Raw genomic sequence first — 26,142 nt, 5'->3', positions numbered from 1 at the left:
TTCCTACAAATTACTATATTGTCTATCCCACCTGACATGTCCTGCCAAGCAACAGCTCATTTTGGTTATCACTAGCCTCCGCTTTAGTCACCAAAGTCGGCGCTAGACATATCGTCATCTCCAACGCTCGAGCCAAACCGTGGTACAAATCGAAGCAAGTCGCGCACAGCTTTATTTGCCGAGGTTCTAGATGTGAGTCTATTTGGACTCGGTCCATCTGTGAAATTGTGAAATACTCGAAATCTGGCTATATTCAGGCATAGATTAAACAAAGGTTATGCAAATATTCATCAAAGTTCTCTGCGTAGATATAGACCTTCAAGATTACTTGCAAAAGAAAATGAACGTGAAAATTGTTATTTTCAAACCTAGCTATGTTGTGATATAAAGTTCTCTTATATTAACACTCGCAAAGTATTATTACTTTTATTAAATATTATAATATGGTTAATGTTTTTGCTTCTGTTGAGCATCAAATTTTGCATGTAAACAGCTAATATGTATTGTGTAAAAATGAAAAAATAAATAAAAAAGACGTGTGGCACTCGGGGACTGCCGCGGTAAAGCTATTGCATAGCATGCCTTCAAACCACACCTCCGTGTCCGTCGGAGTGAGGAGCGTCAGGTTTTTTCGTTACGGAATTTCTCGATTCGGTCCCCACGCTCAAGGCCCGCGATATAAGCTATGCAATAGCTTAATAAATAAATAAGAATAAGTCGATACATTTTAAATGATGTAGCAACAATAAGCTATTGATAAGATTACAAATTTTCTTAACAATACCATATTGTTGTATCTTACCTCTTGCATCATAGTAAAGAATTCCGAAAAGGCCCAATTTAATTGGCTGAGAAGGGAATTGAGGAATAGGGCTGCTTCTTTAGGGTGTGATGTTAGATAGTCTCCTATTCGTCTTTGTATCACTTCTGATGGACAAGGTCCTGTTTAATATGCATTAAAATTATTTTAGCTAAGAAATAACAAAATAAACAATATTTTGTTATAGGAACCATGCGTGTTTTTCTCTTTAAAAGTAGCTATGTAATGTAATATTTATTGATTTCCTATCAGAAAGTAGATTTTGCATGATAAATAATAAAAAAATGCTTTAAAAGAAATAGTAATATAAGAAATAGTAAGAAATATTACCAAAACATTGGCTCATAAGTCCAGCATCAACTTTCGCGCCCAAATTGTTAACAGTGGGCTCTCTATCACCATACCTTAAACATTTATCAATAATAATTTAAATAAATCTGATTATTTCAAGGTTCATATTCTATATTATCATGTTTATTTTATACAATTTATAAATAATTCGACTTCGCTGGAAAGTTTTTCTTTACAAACTATGTGTTTAACAAAGAACAATACAGTTAATTTGGCAGTAATATCCCTTACTTCATTTAGTAGTTTCTCTCTAACGAACATAATTAGAACAATAGCCAAGTTACATTGATTACCTTGCAGCCAAATGCGGCCATTGTCTGTGCCGAAAGCCGAAGCCGGACCCGTGCCAGAATCTAACGAGCACCCAATTCGATTGCGCCCAAGCCCGATTTTGGTACGGCCGAATTAATTCCTCGATCATAATCATTTGCCTGTTCAAAAGAATTAAAAAAATACATAAAAAATTGTTCAAGTGCGAGTCAGATTTGTGGCACTTAGGGTTCCACACAAATAAGCTAAAAAGCAACTAAAAATAAATACCTCACCCAACGAATTTCTAACCGTAGCAACCGTTGCTTTACATTATTTTTTATTATTTGTTGTTATACATTATCTTTGAAAATGTCAACTGTCTTACTATTACGGTTCATGAGATACAGCCTGGTGACGAATAGAAATATAACGAAGTCTCAGTTTAATAGGCTTCCGTTTTACCTTTGAATACGGAACCCTAATAAATACGCGCACATGAATATTCCCGTAACACAAATTGTTATTGTTTTCCCGCGCTTTATCAATTTAAAATCGGAACGTGGCGTTCTATTTACACTCATTTGTATGCTGAATTTATTACGTCAATTCAGGCAGCGATTCGAGGTACTCATTTTGTTTACAATCAATATTTACCTTATCTATTATAAAACAAGCGAAGGTTGATACAGTTTTTATTGGAATGTGTAAAAATGCTTTCAACTAAATGGACAATAAAGTACGCTGAAATATTTCGTTATCTATTCATAGAGGCACATGTACAAACCATTTTAATTTTGCGTTGTTGGAGTTGAATTCTCGCTTTTAATATTTTATAATTGTGTATTTAATTTTACAAATGGCCACTTGGGTACCGAAAAGGTCGAGTTAAACCTTAGTTAAACATATCATTAGGACGATTATGTCATAGTATGTTGGTATAGGATGAATCGATGTAGAGTTTATTCAAAGATATCAGTGTAATCTTTGAAATATAAAGACCAAGAACCGCTTTCATCGCTTTCTGATAATATCCCTGATAAGTGTGACCTATTTACACCTATTGACGTAAAATCGCATACACTATTCGTCATATTAACGAACAAATAAGTTTAACATAACACTTCAGCAAAGAAAATATAACATCAGGGAGCTTCTAAAACATAGGGCTGTTTTAGAAGCTCCTTGCTTTTCAAAATAGGCCATATAGTTGTGTAAGTAATACATTTCAAACCATCCTAAGTAATATAATAATTTTGTCGCGAACGAGGCCAGTGCTTGTACCAGCGACTCGCGCTAGCACTATGCGGAGGTAAGTAGATAATATAATACCATAAAATTTTAGGGCTTCAAAACTCCCCTTTTATTTTCAAAATATATCATAAACATGTGAAATAGATTTTAAATCATCTTATGCAATATACGAACTGTTTCAGCGGCACTCTCTCAATCGCCCGCATGGTGGCCGGCTGCGTCGCGAACGAGGCGAGTGTTTGCACCAGCGACTCGCGCGTGCTGGCCAGCACTATGCGGGGGTCAGCGAACTCGGAGCAGAGGAACGCTGCACATGACACCACTAGATCTTCCCATTCTGTTAATTTTGTTTAAATACATTGTTTTGTATTACACGTAAAAGAATAAGCCATTTTTTCTGATGATTAATTTTATTTCATTGCATTACGTGTTGTGATTTGTCTCAATATAATTACCTATTACCTATTTTATTAGTTAAGTACTTAAAGGTGGTAAAGAGCATCAGTCACATGAAAAGAGTTTTATAACTTCTTATTTTTAGCATTTCTTATTTCGTGGTTTTTATTATAATTTTAATAATTACCAGGCACTTGTATAACCGGTACAGTGGGATGCATATACAATCTTAACGTATTGCACAATTCCAACATGGCGTCCACGTGATATTCTGGTATAAATGCGAATAGAGATTCCGCGAACTCCTGAGTTCCTCCTCCTGGTAATGAAACAAACTCAAATTCACCTAGAAGCACTTTTGAATCGTCAAAATACTAATCGAGTCATCATGATGAAAATTATAAAAAAATTAAGTGTTTTAAATCGATGATATTCTTATTTTTTTAACGAATTTAACGTGCCAATACCAAGAAAAGAAATATGGTTAATTATCTGGTAGGTTTCTTTGAATTGTAATACGATTATGTTTTTGACGACCAATAACACATCTAAGCTACACAAAATTTGGGTTTATAGGCGATACTAATAAATTTTTATCAGGCGATTACTTTACTTGATTGGCTATTCTTCTAGATAAATAAGATACAAACCTGCCCTCGTTTCTATGTTTATTAATGTATCTCTTATACCACGAATTTGAACAAACAAACAAAAACATAATTCATTTTCTTCTAGCCCATACTACACTATTGTTTTCCCGTTATTTCCCGTGTGTCGTTTATAAAAACATAGGAAACAAAAGGTCGGCAATTTTGAAGCGAGTCACATTACTTCAATATATTTTCGTTTTCATACAAGTCAAGAGAATCTAAAAACTAGACCATTCACTGTATGTTTGAATATCGTGCATATTCTCCATTGTCATGAAATTGAAAAGTTTTTTAAATTCTTTGTGTACTTTTTGCCGACGCATTTTTGTAGATAAATAAAAAAAATTATTAAACTCTTATGAAAGATATTGAATATTGAAAAAGTAATAGCATGTGATATTGCTGTATATTCGAATGTCATTATAATGATCTTATTCTAATACTCGTATAATTTAAATATTATTTTCTATATCATTCAGGTTTCTATATTATTAGGTTATATGATTTATCTCATATTATAGATTACTAGCTTCCGCCCACGACTTTGTACGTGCATTCCCGTTTTTCCCCGTTCCCGCAAGAATTTCGGGAAATCCTTTATTAGCGGATGCCTACGTCCTAACATCTACCTGCATGCCAAATTTCAGCCCGATACGTCCAGTGGTTTGGGCTGTGCGTTGATAGATCACTATATCAGTCACCTTTGAGTTTTATATAGATATATAGAATATATATTGTAGATAAATAACAAAAAGATGATGATGTTAGTACAATATAAACATACTGCTGACAGTTTCCACATGCGAAGCAGAGTCAGCTCTCGGTGTGGTTGTCCTGGAAGTTGGGCTTTGTGGACTAAAAAATAATTTTTTTTAATATGTATAACAAGAAGATATGACCTATATATTATATAAAATATAAACAAAGAGGTCTATTCAACCGACATTCCCAAAATAAGACTAATTAACCCCTTACCGCATACAAAGCCATATATGGACGACGAAGTTCATGAATTTTTTATAGGCTAACTATAAACAATATCTAAAAAAACTACCTTACATCTTAAACAGCATTTCATCGAGAATTGGAATATAATTAATTTATACAGTGTAAATATTATCCATCAGATATATTATAGATTTAGTCTAGCGCGTGCGACGGTTTGGGTGCGCGGAAAAAACCGTGCTTTTCAAATTAAGATTTCAATATCAAAAAGGTGAGTAAAGCCATGAAAAAAAATATTACTTCATACTTTAGTCTTTCTAAAATAAGGTAAAACATTTGGTTTGATTGTTTTTTTGCTTTAATCGTGTTTTTTTTGTACTTTTCCAAATCTGTCATATTTGGCTTCGTATGCATTCCGTCCAAAATATATTATGTCATATGTGGCTTGGTATGCATTCAAGGATACTTTCACTGATTGTTCCAGTATCGATCCTGAACACTTTTATCTCACTGCTAAGCATGTAAATATCATGTCATCATCAATAAATACAGACTCATGCTATATGCCACTGTATGATTTTTAATTAGCCGTTTCAGAGCAAATGCGAGAGTCAGGGAAAGCTCTTATTACGAAAAGACGTGGTCGTCTATCAAAAACTTAGGAACATCGGCATCTCTGGAGTCTCCTCAGTATTCCTGACTCGCCAATTGCCGCAAAAAAAGCTACGAAAATCTCTTGCAAGACATCTAGATTTTCACTTTGATTCTGTACGATCTGATAGGATTAGTCATTACCCAATTTGGAAGAAGAACACCCGTCAGTTATGCCTATATTGTTCCAATTTCGTTCCTTCACGTTATGTGAAAAATATAACGTGTTTTTGTGTTATAATGACAAACGTAATTGTTTTAAGCAATTTCACGAAGTATAAGTTGGCAGTGATTCTGGGTGTTATTTAGGTATCCATATAAAGTACTAACATTTCACCCGCGGCCTAGCCCGCTTTTTCAAAGAAAACCCCGCATAGTTCCAGTTCCCGTGGGATTTCCGGGATAAAACCTATCCTATGTGTTAGTCCAAGTTACCCTCTATATTATGTGTGCTAAATTTCATTGAAGTCGGTTCAGTAGAATTTGCGTGAAAGAGTAACAAACAAACACATACACATACATCCACCCTCACAAACTATCGCATTTATAATATTAGAGTAGAAAAGGATTTATGTAAAATATATGTAGTATATCAGTTGACTTAGCATTCAGGATACAAGCCTAAGCTTAGTTTGGGGCTTAGCAACCATGTGTGTGAAATTAGTCCAGTATATATTTTTATTTTATTAATTAGCTACTTTTTTCTAATTGCATACGAAGCCATATATGACAGAAAAAATACAACAAACACTGCATACGAGTCCATATATGGCGCCGTTTCATATTTTCTATAATATAAGTAAATAATTTTTTTTCTCAATTTGATCTCATAATGTAAGGTCTAATAAACACTTTTTTGCAAAAAAATAATTTTTATTTCATCTCCTTAATAATTCATGCAATAAGGGGTTAAATGTTATTATCATATTATTCAATATTCGTTTTCCCTATAAACAAATTATTTATTTCATTGCAAAAGAGACAGCGTGGATATCAATATCAATACACAGAATCTTATTAACTAGATATTAAAATAGTGATTTATTATTTTGTCTCAATTTTGTCTCTTCTTTTATCAATCTACCTTTGATCAGAACTCGAAGTATACTCAAGTTGTAGAGATGCGTAGCTCCCTCTACCTAAGATTGAACTCTTTCCCGGTAGAATTTCTTTGCTTGCCACCTTTAAAAAAGGAAAACTATATTATTATTGCTCTCTCCATAATACACGGGTACCACCAGAAGGAAGATACCCGGTCCTTTGGGAGGCTTACGTGGGGACACAGGTCCAACACGCAGAGGCCCTTTAGAGAATTTAATGTGTTGTGGGACACCAGCCGCAGCCTGCCCATGACTGCACATATTATTACCTGGTAAAAATATTTGCATGATTTAAGTTATGTTTAAAATAGGAGGGTTACCATGATGTAAGAATACTACTAATAATACTGCTTATGACATCAGGTTACGAGTCTTCGTAATTTATGTCCATTCACTATATAGATATTAAACGTAATTTTATTTATTCAATTCTAAATTAAATTCCTAATAAAACCTGTATATGAGCAGCATAATCCGGGTCAGAAGCGAGTCGTAGCGAATGCAGTGTCCCAGCAAAATGTTTAGCTAATTCTTGTTGCCTCTGCTTCGTCCAAATAGCACCTATCACCCACGCCATTTGTAACGCACTTGCTTCTAATTTTTCCTGAATATAGAGCAGACATATAAGGGCGGCCGTACACGGACCGCTTCAAGCAGTTGAGACCGACGGTTTGAAGCCGTGACCGCGCGGTGAACTATGGACATTCATTCACTGCCATACACGGACTGCTCGAGCCGTCACGACTGCATCAAGCCGTCAACTGCGCGGTTTGTAACGACAGCTCGAGCAGTAATGACCGACCGCTCGAGCAGTAACGACCGACCGCTCGAGCTGCCCGTGTACAAGTTTATTGACAGAATCATAATTCTTCTTCATATTTTAAGGAAAACATGGAAATTATTATTTTTGGTGCAATCACATTCAAATTTCAATGTACATAAGTACCTATATTGATAGGTGTATTACCTCATAAACACATTTCGATCTTTCTAATTCTTTTAAAATCTTTTCCATTAACATCTTTCTTATCTTTTCTTGTTCACTTAATTCTCCGTTTGCACCTACAAATAGGAAATTATTATAGCGATGTTAGTTTTTTAGTACAAAATAAGATAAAAGTAAACAAACTTAATTACTACTAATTTGAAGATATTATTTGTCAAGTAGTTTAAAGTAAATGATTAATTCTTATTACATTAAATATTTATTTTCAAAATCTCATAGACGATTGAAATAAGATAACCTTTGATATCCTACTATCCTATCCTACTAGTCCTCCTTATATTATAAATGCGAAAGTTTGTGAGGACAGATGTGTATGTGTATGTTTGTTACTCTTTCACGCAAATACTACTGAACCGATTACAATGAAATTTAGTACACATATAGAGGGTAATTTGGATTAACACAATGGGTAGGTTTTATCCCGGAAATCCCATGGGAACGGGAACTATGTGGGTTATTCTATGAAAACGCGGGCGAAGCCGCGGGCGGAAAGCTAGTTGATAATAAATTCAAATATTTTTAAGCTTTATTACAAACCTCCAACATGTTGAAGTTCAGAGGAAACTGCGGTTATTCTCTGCTCAATGTCGTGTAAACAATCCGCCATGTCTATTTGATTGTCACGTAGTTCACACAACTGTAAAAATTCATTTATATTTTAAAGTGGTTTTAAAACAGATATTACATTATAGATATAGTTAAAATTCATAATTTAAAATTCATAATTAAATACGCTTTTTACCCTTTCAGCATGTTTTATAGCAGCTCCGTGGTACAAAGCTAATAGGCCGTCTAACAGCCTGAGGTACGCTGACCTCACGTCAATAGAACCAGCCCCGGGCATCATGGATCGGGTGCCCTTTAGCGCTAGTGCCGTTTCCCCTGTTGTCCTGGTGGAAATATTTTATTAGGAGAAGTTATAGGAATGCGGGATGTGATAGATAAATAAGTAGTATAATAGTAACACGGAAGTAAATACTCTGATTCACAGTATGCTAATTCAAGTTAGTCAATAAATATATATTGTATATATTATCTTATATATAAAATTCTCGTGTCACAATGTTAGTTTGCATACTCCTCCGAAACGGGTGGACCGATTCTCATGAAATTTTCTGTGCATATCGGGTAAGTCTGAGAATCGGCCAACATCTATTTTTCATATGTACCACGGGCGAAGCCGGGGCGGACCGCTAGTAATGTATAAATATTAAATATAGGGTATAACTAAGTGTACATTGTAGTATAGGGTATTTAGAAATAGTTTATATTATGCATGTATTCTCTGTTCAAATAAACGTGTTTCAAGCATACTGAAGTTTATTATATTCCACGCCTTACACCTATAATAATGAGTCATCTAACAAAAATTATCATAATATAGTGAAATAAACCTGTTAGGAATCGGTGGCATAGCTGTGTGCATGAATCGAGCCATTGACGATATAACTTGAGGTAACGTCGCTAGACCGGGGGACCCAGCCGTCATATCACTTACTCCTAATATTAAATAGTCAAAGTGTAAAATAATTAATAATTAATGTTAATGAATATGTCATTAAAAAGAAAATAAATTCAATACCTATTAGATCAGCCTTTTCTACAAATTTTGTCACTTACTCGACTACGTACTATCTAATAATTTATACAAGCCCAAAATGTTTGTTAATACCAATGCTTATTAGTTAAATACAAGAAATGAAAACATAACTGAATCTTACTAAAGCTAATTCGATCTAATAATGTAGCTGATAAACTGATAAAGTTCCTACACAAGCGAGCGAGCGTAGTAGCTGCGTAGCACACACGTAGAACATGCGTAGCACGCTCTACGAACATAAACAATACACAAGCCGCCATTCTTAAAACTATCAGCTAATTATTATTACATCTAATCATATGCTTTATGATAAAACTTCTATAATTTACTCTCCTTTTCACATATTTACATACTTAATAGTAAAATAAGCCATAGCATGATGATTAACAGGAGTAATTGTAGCTATTACATCTATTGATAATAGTCTTCATAATACTTAGGATTATGTTGTAGATTATTTTCATTATGTATCAATGAGCTGTATTTTCAATTTGAGCTTGTATGATAACAAACTTACTCCAACAATAATAACAATTTACCTACACCTTTAGAAATTAAAGATTTTTTAACGCGATATGTTTATTATATTATTTTCCCGACGTTTCGAACACTTTGCAGCGAGCGTGGTCACGGGGAGACTGAAGGTAGAGAGAAATGAATCGCGTTTAAAATCCGTTAAAAAAAACTTTAATTTCTAATACTATATATAATATCTAATAATGTATAATACTCGCATAAAATCAAACACTAGAAAACAATTTATACTACAATACTTTAAATTGAACTAAATACACAGTACCCGTATCGATTCCGCCAGCTCGATTGTAATTCGGCTCAAAGCTTTGTACAAACGGATTGTCCTCGCCCAAAATGTTAACGAGATCTTGCCTTGGCGAGAAAACATTACAATTCGCTATTTATATTCATTTGACACATAAATAGGATAAATAGGCTTTTAATATTAAGTGAGGATTCGTGGAAAGAACTTTATTTAACAAATTAACTACAACGAATTATTTTATACACACATGGCTTTGCCCTTCAATTAATTAATCGGTAAAGACTTTCTAAAGGATAAATAATATTTGAAATCGATTGAACAGTTTTTGAGTTTATATCTTTCGTTATAGAACTGATGTGCATCTAGTAGCTATAATTTATAACAATTATTGTTATAAAACATGAATTGCTATAAAATATATTAGGTATTTGTATGCTATATTTAAATGCTTCCAAAAGTAGCGTAGTAATAATTGATACAAAACATTCGAAACATTTTAAAGGTCTTAAAGCTTACATATCTATCATATATTTTTAATTTAAATTAATATAAGTATTATATAAACAAAAATAAAACTCACCGTAAAGTCCTCACTAAAAATGGCAAAACGCCACCCAGTCGGTCCACATTATAGAAATCCAATTCACCATCGATAAATGTCCTTGGTGGTATATGAGGGGCTATGTTACTGCAATTGTAAGTATATTTATAACTAGCTGTGCCTCGCGATTTCACCCGCATTGCTACGCTCCTGTTGGTCTTAAAGTGATGATATTTAGCCTATAGCTTTCCTCGATAAATGGGCTATCCAACACCGAAATAATTTTTCAAATAGGACCAGTAGTTCTTGAGATTAGCGCATTCAAACAAACAAACAAACAAACTCTACAGCTATAAAATTAGTATAGATTTAAAAATGAATTTCCGAATGTGTTGGTAAGCGCATAACTCAAGAACGGCTGAACCAATTTCGTTAATTATTTTTTTATAATATTCCTTGAAGTATGAGGATGGTTCTTATGGAGAGAAAACGTAAACATGTACCACGGGCGAAGCCGGGGCAGACCGCTAGTTTCCAATAATTATTGAATGCAAACTCATTCTAGCTCAAAATTTTTACTTTTTATTATGTAAACTTTTACAAGTATTTATGAATATTTTTTTAAAACTAACATCGATTCGGAATGACGCTTCTACCGAGAAGAATCGGTAAGAAAATCGACAGTTACTCTTTTGTACTCGCTTGTTTATATTAAATAGGTATGTTAAAATTAAGATAGATATACATTCAAATTGAAATAAGGTTTTTATAGAGAAATCTTGATACTTTTTAGATTTAGTATAAAATAGAATCGAATTCTAAACCGAAATTATTTTCCAATCATTCAATAGTCCCCTACTTGTATTATCATATTTAAGTTAAATATTATCAAAGTTAAAACCACAGAAAACAAGCTAAATATATTAACATTTATATATTTAGGTTTGCTGTGAATTGTGATAAACACACATGAATAAATGGAGATAACACTGTTGTGATGCAAAGCTTAAATGCGGGACCATTCTTTAATACTTTTAGTTAGATAAATCAAATATTCGAAACAATGACGATGTGTATAATGTAAGTTTTTAATGAATTCTTATTTAAAAAAATACAGTGTAGAAAAAACTATGACTATGAAAAACATTATAAACTACTAGGTGTAGCTTATAATGTTTTTCATATATGCTTATAACTTAACTTGACTCACAAACACCCTCAAAACTGTCCAAAGCAAAACTCTACCTACGCACGTCTATTAGGTAGAGTTTTTTTAATGAGCGTTTGACTTTGATCATTACCTGCGACTTGCCTTTGATTAATATGCGAGTGTGACTCTAGTTGTTTACAGTAAGCACAATGTACAAATAGAAATATTGTAGAATAAAATATAATCTATACTATAATATTATAAAGCTGAAGAGTTTGTTTGTTTGTTTGTTTGTTTGTTTGAACGCGCTAATTTCAGGAACTACTGGTCCGATTTGAAAAATTATTTCGGTGTTAGCCCATTTATCGAGGAATTCTTTAATATATCATCACGCTTAGACAAACAGGAGCGGAGCAATGCGGGTGAAACCGCGGAATACAGCTAGTAAGATATAATAAGAGATAATAACTAATAATACATACGAGTTTCCAAGTGGATTTTCATGCCACAACTGTAACACCGCTGTGAGCAGTCGAGCGTGGCAACACCACGAAATGGCGGGCGAATTCCGGGACACGTTGAACAAACGCTGAAATAAATGTTCCTGGACGCTTTTTATTCAGAAATTCCAGTAATCTATTCGGCTAATTTCTTTATGTTTATGAAAATAGGTTAATTTTGACATTATAAATTCTCAAGGAAATTAACTTTATTTATTCGTAAAAGGAAAAACGACGAAGCTTGCGCTTTCAGAATATTTTTGGTATTAAAGCAAGAGTGAATAGGTTTGAATAAGTTTATTGCATAAAAGTAATACCATATCCAATATGCAGTTATCCATGATGTATCTTCTGAACTTTTCCAAGAAGATCTTTCTAGTTGATGGAACCATGTTCGTGCCATCTGTGTTGTCCAGAAGCATTAACAGAAACTCCAACTGTAGAAAAAAAAAAATTTTTTTCTAAGACCACAGTAAAGTGTATAACAAAACGCAGTACTATAAATTATTTGTTCCATTCAATGAAACATTATTTATTTTGTAATCATATTTATAAGAATTAAAAAAGTTAACAAAATCAATTCGTCTTGTTGAGTATCAGGTTATTTCATGTTTCATGACGCGAAATTTTAACCCTACAAACTTTAAAACTTTGTAAGCTCTATTTGAAATGGTTTTTTTTTCTATTACAGACCATAATAAGCGCCACCTAAATACATAATATGTTTTATCATAGTCTTTGTTATAGTCCTTTCCTGATGGTAAGTGTTACCACCGCCCATCATGAACATTCGCAGAGGCGAAAAATCGTATCTAGACTTTATTCTAATTATTTCAACATTCCTTCCACTACATGTTTAAACCCTACATTATACATGGTACGTCACGTTTTATCTCTCAGCGGTTCAATTTACAAAATTAAAGTTTTATTGTGCGTAACAATAATTTCGCAGCTCACGCGTGAAACTGACATTCCACAGAATTGAGCAGCTCCCGAGAATTTGTGAATTTATACTTGTAATATTATAAAGCTGAAGAGTTTGTTTGTTTGTTTGGACGCGCTAATCTCGGGAACTTCTGGTCCGATTTGAAAAATTCTTCGAGTGTTAGAAAGCCCATTCATCGAAGAAGGCTATAATATATCATTCCGCTAAGACTAACAAGAGCGAATCACTGCGGGTAAAACCGCGGAGCACAGCTAGTTTAGATATATTACTTTTACATGTCACAGTAGTCACTGATTACATTAGCTATGTATTGTTTTATCTATAGGTATATATACCTAGATGTTTAGGTTATTTAAATAAGCAGAAATATGTAGAGCCGCTTCCCTTTATGATGCCAGTTAAAAAAGTCCATATCATTTAGAACATTTATTACATTAGATAGAAAATAAGAGCTAACCTATATGATTGACCTGTTTGGTTTTAGATTAGATTAGAAATAAAACCAGTTTAAAATCGTTCAAAACTGCTGAATTTGTATTTCTTATACTATATTATATTCCTATGAGTCTGATAAAAAACAACTTGTTTATTCAGATTGGAATATGAAATGATAATGTGGAATTCCTTAATATGAATGTACCTGTACACGTTCGAGAGGAGCAATTGCTTGTGTAATTTTATCACAATCTTCTCTATATTGGGCCTCTAGTTGAGAATCATCCTTTGTTTGTTTTTTATATTTATCTAAAAACAAAAACATATACATCATAAACAAACATACATAAAAAAATTTGGAGTGATCTGTTAGGATGCCACTTTATTTATTTATTTATATTTATTATACAGAAGTATTCAAAATTGTTAAAAACCTTATGAAGTTTAGTCATTGACCATTCAACAGATAGTAAAAGATGAATCACAAAATATATTACCTGACATGCTCGTACCACCTAACATGCCCTTTTCTGTCATTTCTGCGAAACATAATTACGAAGCAATCAATATCAACCTAATAATATTTATTGTATTGAGTTAAAAGATCAGATTAAATTAGATTAGATTTTAATTCCGTCTTCCCCCTTACCCTATTCTGGTAGGCAACAACCATAACCTCTGTCATGGTCTATGGGCGACGCAACCTGCTTACCACCAGGCAGTGCGTCCGCTCGTTTGCCTCCTCATAACATAAAAAAAAGATTATGCTGTCATATAATAATTAAATAGTTACAGCAATCGTCATCGTCAAATTAATAATCGTTTAGATATAGGTGTTTGAACTTTAAAAAGCCATGGAAGTTCTACTTCAAAAATAACAGAATCTACGTTTTATTGAACATTTTCGTGTCATTGAAGATTGAAGATGTTTAAAATAAAATATATTAACCAGCTATCCTAGGATCAGTCTCTCCTTGAACCGGCGTCGGTCTCTGCCACCAAGGTTTCCGAACGACCGTCTTTAGGACACTATCATCCGGGCATTTCACATTCATGAAGTTATCGAATCTAATAACAATATAGATTTAATGAATAAAATAGCAAATAAGTACTACTACATAGTATAAAACAAAGTCACTTTCTCTGACTCTATGTATGCTTAAATCTTTAAAATTACGCAACGGATTTTCGTTTTTTTAATAGATAGAGTGTTTCAAGACGAACATTTTAGTATATAATTTATTAGGTTTTAGACAAAGCGGGCGAGGCCGCGGGCGGAAAGTTAGTAAATGTATAATTTAGGCCAAGATGGATAGAGTAAAAAATGTATCGTATTATCTTTAGAGAAATAAGTAAAACTGTTGTAGACAATTTGTATTCTTTGTTATAAGAATAAATAACGAGGACACTCACTTTAATATCATCATATTTAAACGTATAAGAACGTTAAGAACGTTACCATTAAGACGATACACAAAAAAAAATCTACTGCTTGGCGGGCGGAGTCTAATAGCTCGCTATCGCGAACGCGGGTGTGCGCGAAGTCATTCTTGCAAACTCGCCGCGCTGCCGCTGGCCGACTCGGGACAAACATGTATGGAGTCGTCATACAGTTATAATATTCTTATACATATATTTAATTGTTGATTTATTGGTTTTATTTTCTTGCTTATAAACAAATAATCTTCTTTTTAACAACTACTTAGACATTATTAATACTTAATTATTATTATTTCGTAATGTTTACTTTATTACAAAATAATACAGGTTATAAATAATCTTTAAAATAACAAAAAATATTGTTACTCTGAAAAAATGAAATGGTACTCAATAACGCGGACTACTGAATGGATTTAGATAGAATTTGATGCTGACGTAGATATTACATCATGCCCAGAAATGAAAGGTAATATTTCTGAAAGAAGTTATAAACCCTAATTCTTCTCAGTCAAAGTCAAGAGTGGAAGATATCACTAATACAGTAAAACTGATGCGAAACTTTGGATGTTATTTTGTATATTTTTTTGTTAGTTGTTACTTAATCACATCAAGACTACATTACCAATTTTGATAAAATATAGCTAATTGCCTGGATTTACACATAGGATACTTTTTATCCGAACTGAACACTTCTGTGGGATAAGACAGGATTCACGATATAATCTAATTCCACGCGGGCAAAGCCGCGGTCGGAATAATATTTTTTTAAATAAAAAAATTGTTTAAAAAAAACACAAAATATATTGACGCATGTATTTATTTTTTGCACTCTATTATAATTGTAATTATTCATTACAAATAATCAAAATAAAATAGCCAGAACAAAGTTAGGCCCTGGTAGGGTAGGTAGGCAGGTACAGCAATGTGAGACGAACACTGGCTTATTTATACCAATAATAATGTATTATAAACATTAAATTAAGTTTACTTTCTAACAACAAAAATACATAATATTAGCTAATGTGAAAGCGAATCAACCAATCATCACACAAAAATGAAATGTGCACACAAATATTCATCCAAATCGGTTCATGTCATTAGGAGGAGTGACTGCAGCGCCATCTTCCGGGCCCAATTGTGTTTCCAGATCACCCAGGAACTTAATTTAATATACTTACACAAAATTTTTCGAAATGAAAACTCACATTACTATGTAAATATGAATATAAACCTGTTTTATTACTAAGCAATTTCCCGCACAGGTGTAGTAAGTATAAATGAAATAAATATCAACATCAAATTCTTTATACAACATACTTATCTACCACCTTCTAAGAAATGTAATTCTTGAAATTATTTCGTATTTTTTTTAAATATAATACTACTCCAATGAGCTCCTGTTCCATATTATGTCCGCCATACTTCCACTAAGTTCACCATGATTTTTTATTTCTTTGCACTTTGTTGCTTTTTGCTAAAAATGGAATCATGCGATAAAACCAGTAGAGCTTTGATAACATACATTTTTGACTGAATAAAGGTACTTACGAAGGAGTGGATTCAAATTGTGAACAATCAGTGGGTTTATTTTCCTTCTGGATTCCGGATTTCTGAACAGATTATTTATGCTATAAATGAAAAAATCTTACACATTCGTTATGTACTTAAAACAGGGGTACATATCAAACATCGTCTATAATACAATTATCATCAAATTTAAAATAAAACCAACTTACTTCATTAATTTGTTCCAATTGTAAGCATTCTTTTTCCTCCAACCTTTATGTTTCTTCTTCTTATTTTCTTTATTGTCCCCATTTGTCTCATTTTGTCTTATCGTGTTGTCACCCTTTTTTACGATTGCGCGAGCGATACAAGTTCCCCGTGTGACGGCCGTAGCGGGAATGACTCGTGCAGCGATCGGGGTAGGAAGGTACAGGGCGGCTCTCGCTATATTGGCTGGTCGCGCGCTAATTTCAAGTATTTCTTGTTTATTTCAAAACCATCGCATATTTCAAAATTCTAACACGGTAGACGTATAGGTTTTATATTTTATAGTTAATATCCAAAAAGTCGTAACTTTACGTTTGTTATTTTGAAGATGCCAGAGATTAAAAAAAAATAACAATGATAACTTTGTATTTTTTTTCTATCGAGAAAATATCATGGAATCATGTTTCTAAAACGGTAGACGTATTGTGTTACTATTGAACTTTCTTGTCAAGAATTTTCATCACGACAACTTTAATAATATAAAAATTACGAAGGTTTGAAAAGGGCCGTAAATGTTAGAAAAATTAATTCATCACCTTAAGACTAATTCATTGTATGTATTATTGATTTTTTTTCGCTTCTGCCTAGATCTTCTAAAAGTCGAATAACCAGACAGAAATTAGTTATTACTCTTTGACAAACTTTAAAAAACCCATTTCATACAATCCTTTAAGATCCTACATTTAAAAAAGAGTAGAAAAGATACTTATTAGTATTCCAGAAGCATACTAACGTTATTTTATTGAAAAATACATATTTGACGAGATGATGCCGCGTCTCTCTGTGTTGCATTAGTCCGCAGAGCACGTAGATACCTTCAATTTGTTTGCTAAAGTTCATATCCTGAAATATGATTTACATATAAATTGGGGCACGCCACGTGCGATTCTGTAGCTCTAAAATCTTATACTAATATTATAAAGCTGAAGAGTTTGTTTATTTGTTTGTTTGAACGCGCTAATCTCAGGAACTACTGGTCCGATTTGAAAAATTATTTTGGTGTTAGATAGCTCATTTATCGAGGAAGGTTATAGGCTATATATCATCACGCTACGACCAACAGGAGCGGAGCAACGGGGGTGAAACCGCGGAGTGCAGCTAGTCTAGAATATAAATAGAAAATCTCGATTACCTAAACCCTTTGAAATTGATTATGTGCCTTTTTTCATTGAAAACATAATATTTTTATTAGTTATCAATATTACAATTTAACGTAGGTACAATGGGTATACGCAATTTATTAGGTATATCAAGACAGTACCACAGTTTACTTGAGTTTATATAAGCCGCATGTATAATATTATATTTAGCAGTTTGATAATAGTTAAAATATATACTTACAGCAAACATAACTGTCAGTGTTTCATAAAAAAAATCTACGTTTAAAGAATTATATAATTTATTTATTTTTTAACAGAAGCAGTTTCTTCTTATTCTTCTATACATAGTAACTATTAGTAGTAGGTAATCTGTGGCTACACTTTAAACACAATACGCACGCACCGGCGACACCAGATCGAACATCAAACATTCGCGAACCACGCAGTGTTCCAAAATATCACACAACGCTGCTTCATCCAGAAATGTCCATAACAATTCGAGCAGACCACACAGTCTGGGTTGTGGCTGGGCAAGGAACTTTTCCGATAGACCAGACTGAAATTTAACAGATTATAAGTATGATTAATCTTTGGTTGGTCTGTTTTAAGGAATATATTAGCACAGAAGGCTAGCAATATTAAGTAGGGTAATATTAAGAATTTATACTTTGTATTGTTACTTCTTGATTGAACTGCATTTCTTCTTTATTTAGAAATCTAGAAGTGGATCTAGTGAATTGTGTGTTTCTTTACTATAATATTAAGAATATTCGGTCTCATGATTATCACACATCTAGAAATATTTAATCTTTAATAGAATAATAATTGTGCTGAAGGCATATTTCCCCTCAATTAATCGAAGATGTCGCGATGAATTTCTTAAACTGCATTTTTCTGTATATAGCAAACTAACAAAATAAATGGAAGTTACTAACATTTTTACTACTTGTAAGGACATAAGTTATTCTTTAGGCACTTTGAAAGTAAAATTTCAAGGTCGCATCATGGCAATACCGTTACGTCATGGAGTAAGGCGACGATTTTGGTATCTTTATTTTAAAACTTGTTTAAGTTTTCCTTGTTCATATTAAAAACTTACAAAATTTTGTTCCTTTGCTTTCGTATAAAACTCAATAGCGTGTTGTTCCGCTATCAACCCTTTAGAAGGCAGCCCCAACGCGACTCGAAACCTGGGCAGTAATTCTGACACCACCACATATGATAATTTGAGAACTCCACCAAGTTCTATGATGACGAGACGAGCTAAAGACATGAGGAAGGCCTGAAAAGATGCTCTTGTAAATCTTATATATAAAATTCTCGTGTCACAATGTTAGTCTGCATACTCCTCCGAAACGGGTGGACCGATTCTCATGAAATTTTCTGTGCATATCGGGTAAGTCTGAGAATCGGCCAACATCTATTTTTCATATGTACCACGGGCGAAGCCGGGGCGGACCGCTAGTATTATAATACAAATTGATATAGGTTTTGTTATTTTTGCTTTCGACTTCTTTACAAAAACAATGAAGTTTAAAAATGAACGCAGAACAAAATAAGGGGAATAATACTATGATTAAATTATGCAATTTCGATTTATTTGAGATAGTTTAAAGAGCGTTGTCGCATCAATCGGGAGACTTGTTGAATGTAATGTTATTATTTACAGGCATGTGTCCGCGAGACTATCTAATTTTCTATTATATTTACATGCTAATTATTAAGTTTGCAAACAAACATATATATTAAATTAATAAAGTAGCAGGTACTTTAGTCAAATTAGATAAGCAATAGCTTCCAACATTATCTAATTTAAATGACTCGCATTCGACCTTAAAAAGTTTTATTTTACTGAACTAATTTTATTGCACGCCTCATAAGCGAAGCGTTGAGGTGGGTACTACTGTCACTTCGCGCAAAACATCTGATTTTTCAAACTTAAAATGTCGTAGTATCATACATTGCACTTGTAAGATAATACATACACACACATATTAAGAAAAAACACTATTTTTAACGTTCATGATATTTTTGATGTCATTTTTGTTATTTAAACTAGTTAAAAAACAGTTTAAAAAAGTTCTGTCTTGGACGTCCGTGTGTCTGTATGTGCGGATCCTTTTTCTTGTTAACACGATAGCGACCGAAATATTTTACTAATCGAGTCTTTTTTTTTCTCTTACGCTTGAGTATGCTCAGGAATAGAACCCTTTCATTTTTCAGGGTCTGATTCGATGTGGTTTAATTGTTATTAAATAAACAAAAATAATAATTAATAAATATTTATTAAAAAAAAATTATGAGGCGTGCACTTTTGGATTTTCCAAATTTTTTATTCTCTTAGATTACATTGGACTCTATACTTTCATTGTTATGACTATAATAATTACTTTTCTAGACATTTTCTTCATATCCTGCGCCTGTGCGTCTTGCATATTATGTGGAGATGCGCGTGGAGAGTAGACCGAGTCTGTGCTGTGAATACGAAGGGCTACTTCGATTTTAGAGGATTCTGATTTCACCTAAAAATGGTAATTATCTATTCAAATTACTTATACAGGGTGTCCCACTGTTGGTATACTAAGCTCAAAGGAGGTTATAGTTTTGCATACGCTGATTACGTAAAAAATACTTATAAAATTCCAGACGCATTTTTTTTCAAATAGATGTATTTTTAAAACTCTATGTTGTACACCCATAACAAGCAACCTGCCCAACTTTGCCACCAGCACGTGACCTATCGTTTAAGATTATGTTTTCATAGACAAAATGCTCACATTAGAGAAACGGTATATGCCGGCTGCGCTAAGCTAGAGAAGAAAACATGAATTTTCAGGAAAAATTTAGCAAAATTTTTTTGACGTTATTTTGTTGTTTAAGTATTTTTTACGTGATCAGTGTATGCAAAACTATAAGTCCTTTCGCGCTTAGTATACCAATAGTGGGACACCCTGTATATAAATGCGACATTATACATTTTTACCTGAAATTATGAATAAGTACGAAAATTATATTTTTGTTTGTTTGTCTTTTCACGCCGCAACTGAGTGATTTGATGGTACGATTTTTATCCCTGGTGATAGTAAAGGCAATTTTAACCTCGGTCAAAAACTCACTGCCATGTATTTCCTTTGACCACGCGTCCGAAGTCGCGCGTAACAACTAGTACATTCTAATATATCTTATACCTAAAGACAAACTCATAACTTTAGTTTCTCAAGATTGAGTGCAATCGAAAGCCAGGTGCAAAAGATGGATTCCTAACTTGCCAGTAGAGAAAATTGAACCGTGAAATATTGGTGACGTTTCATTTTGCAGATAGACGAAAGCTTCCATTATTAATATTTTGAAGGTAATAACTAAAATTAATGCAATAATTTTTATACTGATAACAATTATTGTATTAACTGCATTTAGTACATGGTAAAAGCTACGATGTATTGTTTTCATCAAAAAATGAAGAATAACTTAATTCTTGACTTGTTTAGCTAAAAACTCATCTATCATTTAACCAAACATATACGTCGCTATTAAATATAAATTTATTTCAAACCAAATAATAAAGAATTGCCTTAGTTTTAGAAATACCATTTTTCTTCATTTGGTCAAACAAATGATCGTTGATGTTTGTCGCAATTACGACGAAGATGACTATGAGAATCATCTACAATGACGGCCCATCATAGACATTTAGTGCCTCTATACTATCGTGATTGCCTCTACTCGCCCAACGCTGCCAATTGTGAAGATTGGCCCATGAAATAAGGAAGAAAATGCGTGCAGTGTTTATTTTGTTTCAGAGGCTGGTTAAAAATAAAATGCGCTCAATACCTTGCTACTCTTCGCAATAACCGGCGGCGACAGATCCGATAATCTCGTTAATTCATCCAAAATGGCGTCCACAGATTTGAATAGAAGCGATGCTCGTACACAGTCGCGGGTTGGAGCGGCTTGGAGAGGCGCGTAGCCGTCTATTGGAAATCTGTTTGGAAAACAGATAAGCTTTACGAATATTATAAATATATTTGATGTACAGACGTTCATTACTCTATAAAGAACATTTTTGGCAGTATGTACTAAAATAAAATACCTACATAAGCTTTAAAAATATAAGCTTTTGCCCGTGGTCTTATTTGAAGTCTATGTACATATGAAATACGAGCCTTAGGATGCGTTTTTGTAAGTTCGTACAAGCTTGAGCGGAACTATTTGATGAAATTGATGAACTCGACTAAACAATCGAATTAATTATTTATTTATTACCAAAGTAATAATTTACAAAAATAATAATTGTAATGATGTTTATTTTTTTCTTATGAACTACATACAGATATAATTTAAGATTGTTTGCCACAATCATACTAATTATTATTATCTTACCTACTACATATGTTATGTACTTACACAAACGGCACATGCCCAAAGTTGGCATATAAATGTTCTTGCATAGCTAGAGAAACAGCGGGAAAGTATGCGAGTCCAGAGCCGTGAGTCACTTTGTCAAATGCGACGCCTAGTGACACTCCATTCCTGAAATTATATGATAAAAACATAGCAGAGCCTATAATTTCTTAATTACTATATTTAAATAATTCTTCTTTTTTATTAAGCTATTGCATAGCTTCTATCGCGGGCCTTGAGCGCAAGGACCGAATCGAGAAATTCCGTAACGAAAAAACCTCACGTTCCCCACTCCGACGGGCACGGAGGTGTGGCTTGAAGGCATAGCATGCAATAGCTTTACCGCGGCAGTCCCCGAGTGCCACACCTCTTTTTATAATATTGGCAGTGGTATGAAATATTTTTAACTGGGGGAATTTAATCAGCTAATATATTATCACTGATTTTTCAATCTCTCTTTCTTTCATTGTATTGTGTTATAGTGAGCTTTTTTCAATATATACAAAACATTCAAGTATGTTAACATCTGGAGAAATCAATCTTAAAATAATAAATAGATACCTGCTTACAAAACGAAATATTATGACTCTTTATAAAAAGACGTGTGGCACTCGGGGACTGCCGTGGTAAAGCTATTGCATGGTATGCCTTCAAGCCACACCTCCGTGTCCGTCGGAGTGGGGAGCGTGAGGTTTTTTCTTTACGGAATTTCTGGAATCGGTCCCCGCGCTCAAGGCCCGCGATAGAAGCTATGCAATAGCTTAAAAACAACACCTAAATTGTTAACCACCTATTTTTAATTTTTTAATACTAATGCTACCTGAAATACTCCAAAGTCCCTTTATCCATATCTATACAGGACGCAATGACGTCACCAGGCAGCCAAGCTTGCCCATACGGCGATGTGGCCACATTCCACTTCCTGACCCTGCCTCCATCGAAGCCGTACGAATTTGCCGTATCCCCCACTCCTGTGTCCATGGAAAACGTGCAGGCTGCTGTGCACCAACCGATCTACAATACGACGATAGGAATTTAAAACGTTTATAATAAAACTAGCTTTCAACAAGAAAAACCCGCATAGTTCCCGTTCCCGTGGGATTTCCGGGATAAAACCTATCTTATGTCCTTTCTCAGGTCTTAAGCTATCCCTGTACAAAAATCAAGTTTCATCACATTCTGTGGATATGGCGTAAAGAAGAGACAGACAGAATTTGAATTTGAACCTTGAGCGCTAATAGAGATAACGGATGTAGGATTCGCTTAATATGGGTCGTAGTTTTAAGTTATTTTAAGATCTTTTAACTGTAACTACATTGTTGTCTGAAGTAAAATAATTTCCCTGCATTGTTATCAGAATCTCAAAATAAGTTCTATCTTCTAGTTTCTCACTTGCATAATTCCCTTCGTTCCCAACTGAACTTCATACATCCATTTGCCAGCGAAGACGCATGCTGTTGCCTTAATTGTCGCAAAACTGGACAAGCCCTGAACGCTGACCCTTTCGTCTCCAACAAGGACCAGTCTACCAGTTCCTTAAGTTGAATAAAGAGTTGATTTAACTACAGACTTACTATTAAATTTAAGATTTTTAGTTTAAATGCAGTGTCTATGTTTTATCTATTAAAAAACAAGCTTATAATTTAAGTCTCTTACTCCGGAATATAGGTTTAGAACGACTCAACATAATTTTTTAAGTTATTATTAGCTAGCCCGTTTATATTTTGATACCCATATTAAATATTTAATGACCTTATTTTTTTGTCTGTCTGATACTTTTGTTGCTCGAGTTAATTGAACAAAAAGTAACGATTTAAACTATTTGATGACTTTGTGCTTCATATCAAGTAGGCACTAAACTCAAGTTATGTGTCTAGTAAGAATCATTTAATTGAGTAGGTAATTACTTAAGAAAGTATAAGTACTAAAAATTGAAATTTAGCTTACCTGTCGATGCGTCAAACACGACTATTTTTGGACCAATGCGACCATGTCTATCGTCAGTTGATTCAGCGTTCTGAAAAATTTCTTTCGAAATCAATTCTATTTTTTAAAGTTAGCATGTATACTTTTATTAGTAACATGTTTTTATTCTTTATAAGTTTATATGCCTGATTTACTATATCCATGTAATTTCAAAAATCAGATAAAACGAAACTATTATTAAGAAAAATATGATAGGTATTATAATGAGTACCTCTGATATTGTTTGGGGAACTTTTTTCAATGATTTCGATTTAGGGCTTAATATTTTGGCGTCCAGCATTTTTGGGAGATTTTCACGAATGTGGCTCACGTATTTCGATCGCCTGCAACCAAATTCAGATATAATCTTACCTTGAAACTATAGTATTTGAAATAAGCTTCATGCCACGTCTTTTCTTTACGAAATATCCAATAAAGTTTATAGTTTGCTATCGAACAATCTATCAATTATCAATCAAACACCGATCTTGCCGATCCTTTCTAGTTCGTAGATATTGTTTATTAAATACAGCATTTGTATTCAGAATCATTAGCTTCAAACTTCAGCGGTATCGGCTGTTCGATACCGTACTCGGTTCGGTACGCGATTAGAGACTCTATAACTACGTAAGAGATTTAATCGCGTGCCCATCGGGATACCGCTACCCATGGCGGTAGAGGATACCGCTGTAGTTTGAATAGGTCTTTACTCGTTACCATCGAAAATAATTATAAGGATACTTAGTAATTAGAAGGAATTAGTCAGTCTTACTGATTATTCCTATCTGTATTATCTTTCATGACAAGTTCACTTCCGAAGATCTTCTTGATCATGTCATGGACTTCCCCCTTCTCAGCGGAACTGCTACAAACCCCAAACATCGACCGGAGAACGTTCATCATCACTGATTAGTCTGGGAACAATAAAGGGTGCCAGAGAAAACAGATTTTTTTTAGGTAATAGACAGATATATTTGCTATATAATCCATACTATCCATACTATATTAATATTATAAATGCGAAAGTAACTCTGTCTGTCTGTCTGTTACTCAATCACGCCTAAACTACTGAACCAATTTGCATGAAATTTGGTATGGAGATATTTTGATACCCGAGAAAGGACATAGGCTACCTTTTATTGCGAAATATGTACCACGGGCGAAGCCGGGGCGGACCACTAGTGTAAAATAAAATCGATTCTCGCTTTCTGACCCTCTGTAAGCTTACATCAAAGCTTAGATATTTAAAACTAAGTAGTGAATTTTGAAGTGGGCTGTTTTATTAGATAGAGATTCAAGAGTAATGTATTTAATATGCTTAATAACACCCGTGCAAAGACGATGTAAATTTAAAATTGAGTATAATAAACTATTTTTAAGGCTATATTCATATATTTATCAGTTAAATCTTTAAGGAGAAGATATATTATAAATGAGATATTTTTAATCCTTATATGAATTTACTTGTATATATTTTTGTATATAATATTAGTCTATTACATACATGATTATCTGCATATAATTTACCTCTTCCTAATTACGGCCAATTGATATAAATCTCAAGAAAAAAACAATATTACAAAATGTTTTCAAAATAGCGCTTATCAAAATAAATAAGTCCGTCATTATAATGTCATGATTGTGTGTCATTTATTGACAGTACTCCTCAATAGAAGGCTAGGTTTCATTATTATTTTTGGTTATACATGTTAATGTTAACACATAACACAGCATGATAATCAAACGAGAGAATGCTCATTTTAACCCCACTATGGCAAATTCTTTTACTGTAAATGACCGCCTCCTTAGTACAGTGGTTGACGCGTGAGCGTAGAACCGAGGGGTCCTGGGTTCGATTCCCGGTGGAGACGAAGAAAAAAAAATGTCTCGGTCTGGCAGGACACAGAAGGCTGATCACCTACTTGTCCCTAAAAGAAAATCGATCAGTGAAACAGATGTATGAATAATGCATCTGGCCCTTACCCCACTACGGGACACGGGACTTCACTACTTTTTTATGTCAAATTCTTTTACTGTAAATAGGCGTAGAGCATTCTTAGTGCGTTCGAAAAGATTCTGCATTCTATA

General features: G+C 33.6%; 1 protein-coding gene across 2 annotated transcripts in view; it reads right to left on the bottom strand.

Annotated features, from left to right (window-relative positions):
- The window catches only part of LOC149897696 (E3 ubiquitin-protein ligase RNF123-like), a 29,995-nt gene extending 5,038 nt beyond the window's left edge, over positions 1-24,957 (bottom strand). The window contains exons 1-31 of one of the 2 annotated variants that reach the window (XM_090116485.1): positions 24,827-24,957; positions 24,287-24,398; positions 24,037-24,106; positions 23,482-23,624; positions 22,910-23,103; positions 22,093-22,218; positions 21,520-21,670; positions 20,079-20,210; positions 18,788-18,970; positions 18,092-18,244; positions 17,322-17,431; positions 14,325-14,443; positions 13,861-13,914; positions 13,581-13,684; positions 12,312-12,431; positions 11,977-12,098; positions 10,384-10,491; positions 9,822-9,910; positions 8,817-8,922; positions 8,165-8,312; positions 7,960-8,059; positions 7,384-7,478; positions 6,871-7,020; positions 6,401-6,498; positions 4,505-4,575; positions 3,258-3,386; positions 2,849-3,011; positions 1,465-1,602; positions 1,151-1,224; positions 803-942; positions 32-217 (exon numbers count right to left, since the gene is read on the bottom strand). In XM_090116485.1, coding sequence (XP_089972611.1) covers positions 32-217; positions 803-942; positions 1,151-1,224; positions 1,465-1,602; positions 2,849-3,011; positions 3,258-3,386; positions 4,505-4,575; positions 6,401-6,498; positions 6,871-7,020; positions 7,384-7,478; positions 7,960-8,059; positions 8,165-8,312; positions 8,817-8,922; positions 9,822-9,910; positions 10,384-10,491; positions 11,977-12,098; positions 12,312-12,431; positions 13,581-13,684; positions 13,861-13,914; positions 14,325-14,443; positions 17,322-17,431; positions 18,092-18,244; positions 18,788-18,970; positions 20,079-20,210; positions 21,520-21,670; positions 22,093-22,218; positions 22,910-23,103; positions 23,482-23,624; positions 24,037-24,106; positions 24,287-24,398; positions 24,827-24,957 — 3,819 coding nt within the window. The remainder of the gene's footprint in view (positions 1-31; positions 218-802; positions 943-1,150; positions 1,225-1,464; positions 1,603-2,848; positions 3,012-3,257; positions 3,387-4,504; positions 4,576-6,400; positions 6,499-6,870; positions 7,021-7,383; positions 7,479-7,959; positions 8,060-8,164; positions 8,313-8,816; positions 8,923-9,821; positions 9,911-10,383; positions 10,492-11,976; positions 12,099-12,311; positions 12,432-13,580; positions 13,685-13,860; positions 13,915-14,324; positions 14,444-17,321; positions 17,432-18,091; positions 18,245-18,787; positions 18,971-20,078; positions 20,211-21,519; positions 21,671-22,092; positions 22,219-22,909; positions 23,104-23,481; positions 23,625-24,036; positions 24,107-24,286; positions 24,399-24,826) is intronic. The other variant, XM_090116486.1, reaches the window with a different exon arrangement.
- Positions 24,958-26,142: the final 1,185 nt, after the last annotated feature.

This window comes from Colias eurytheme, chromosome 25 (assembly GCF_061535395.1).
Source record: "Colias eurytheme isolate Ceu_HAF_F1 chromosome 25, ilColEury1 Martin Lab GWU primary, whole genome shotgun sequence".
Classification (NCBI taxonomy): Eukaryota; Metazoa; Arthropoda; class Insecta; order Lepidoptera; family Pieridae; genus Colias; species Colias eurytheme.
Note: the sequence above shows the minus strand (reverse complement) of the source record. Positions and strands in the feature narration are given on the sequence as shown.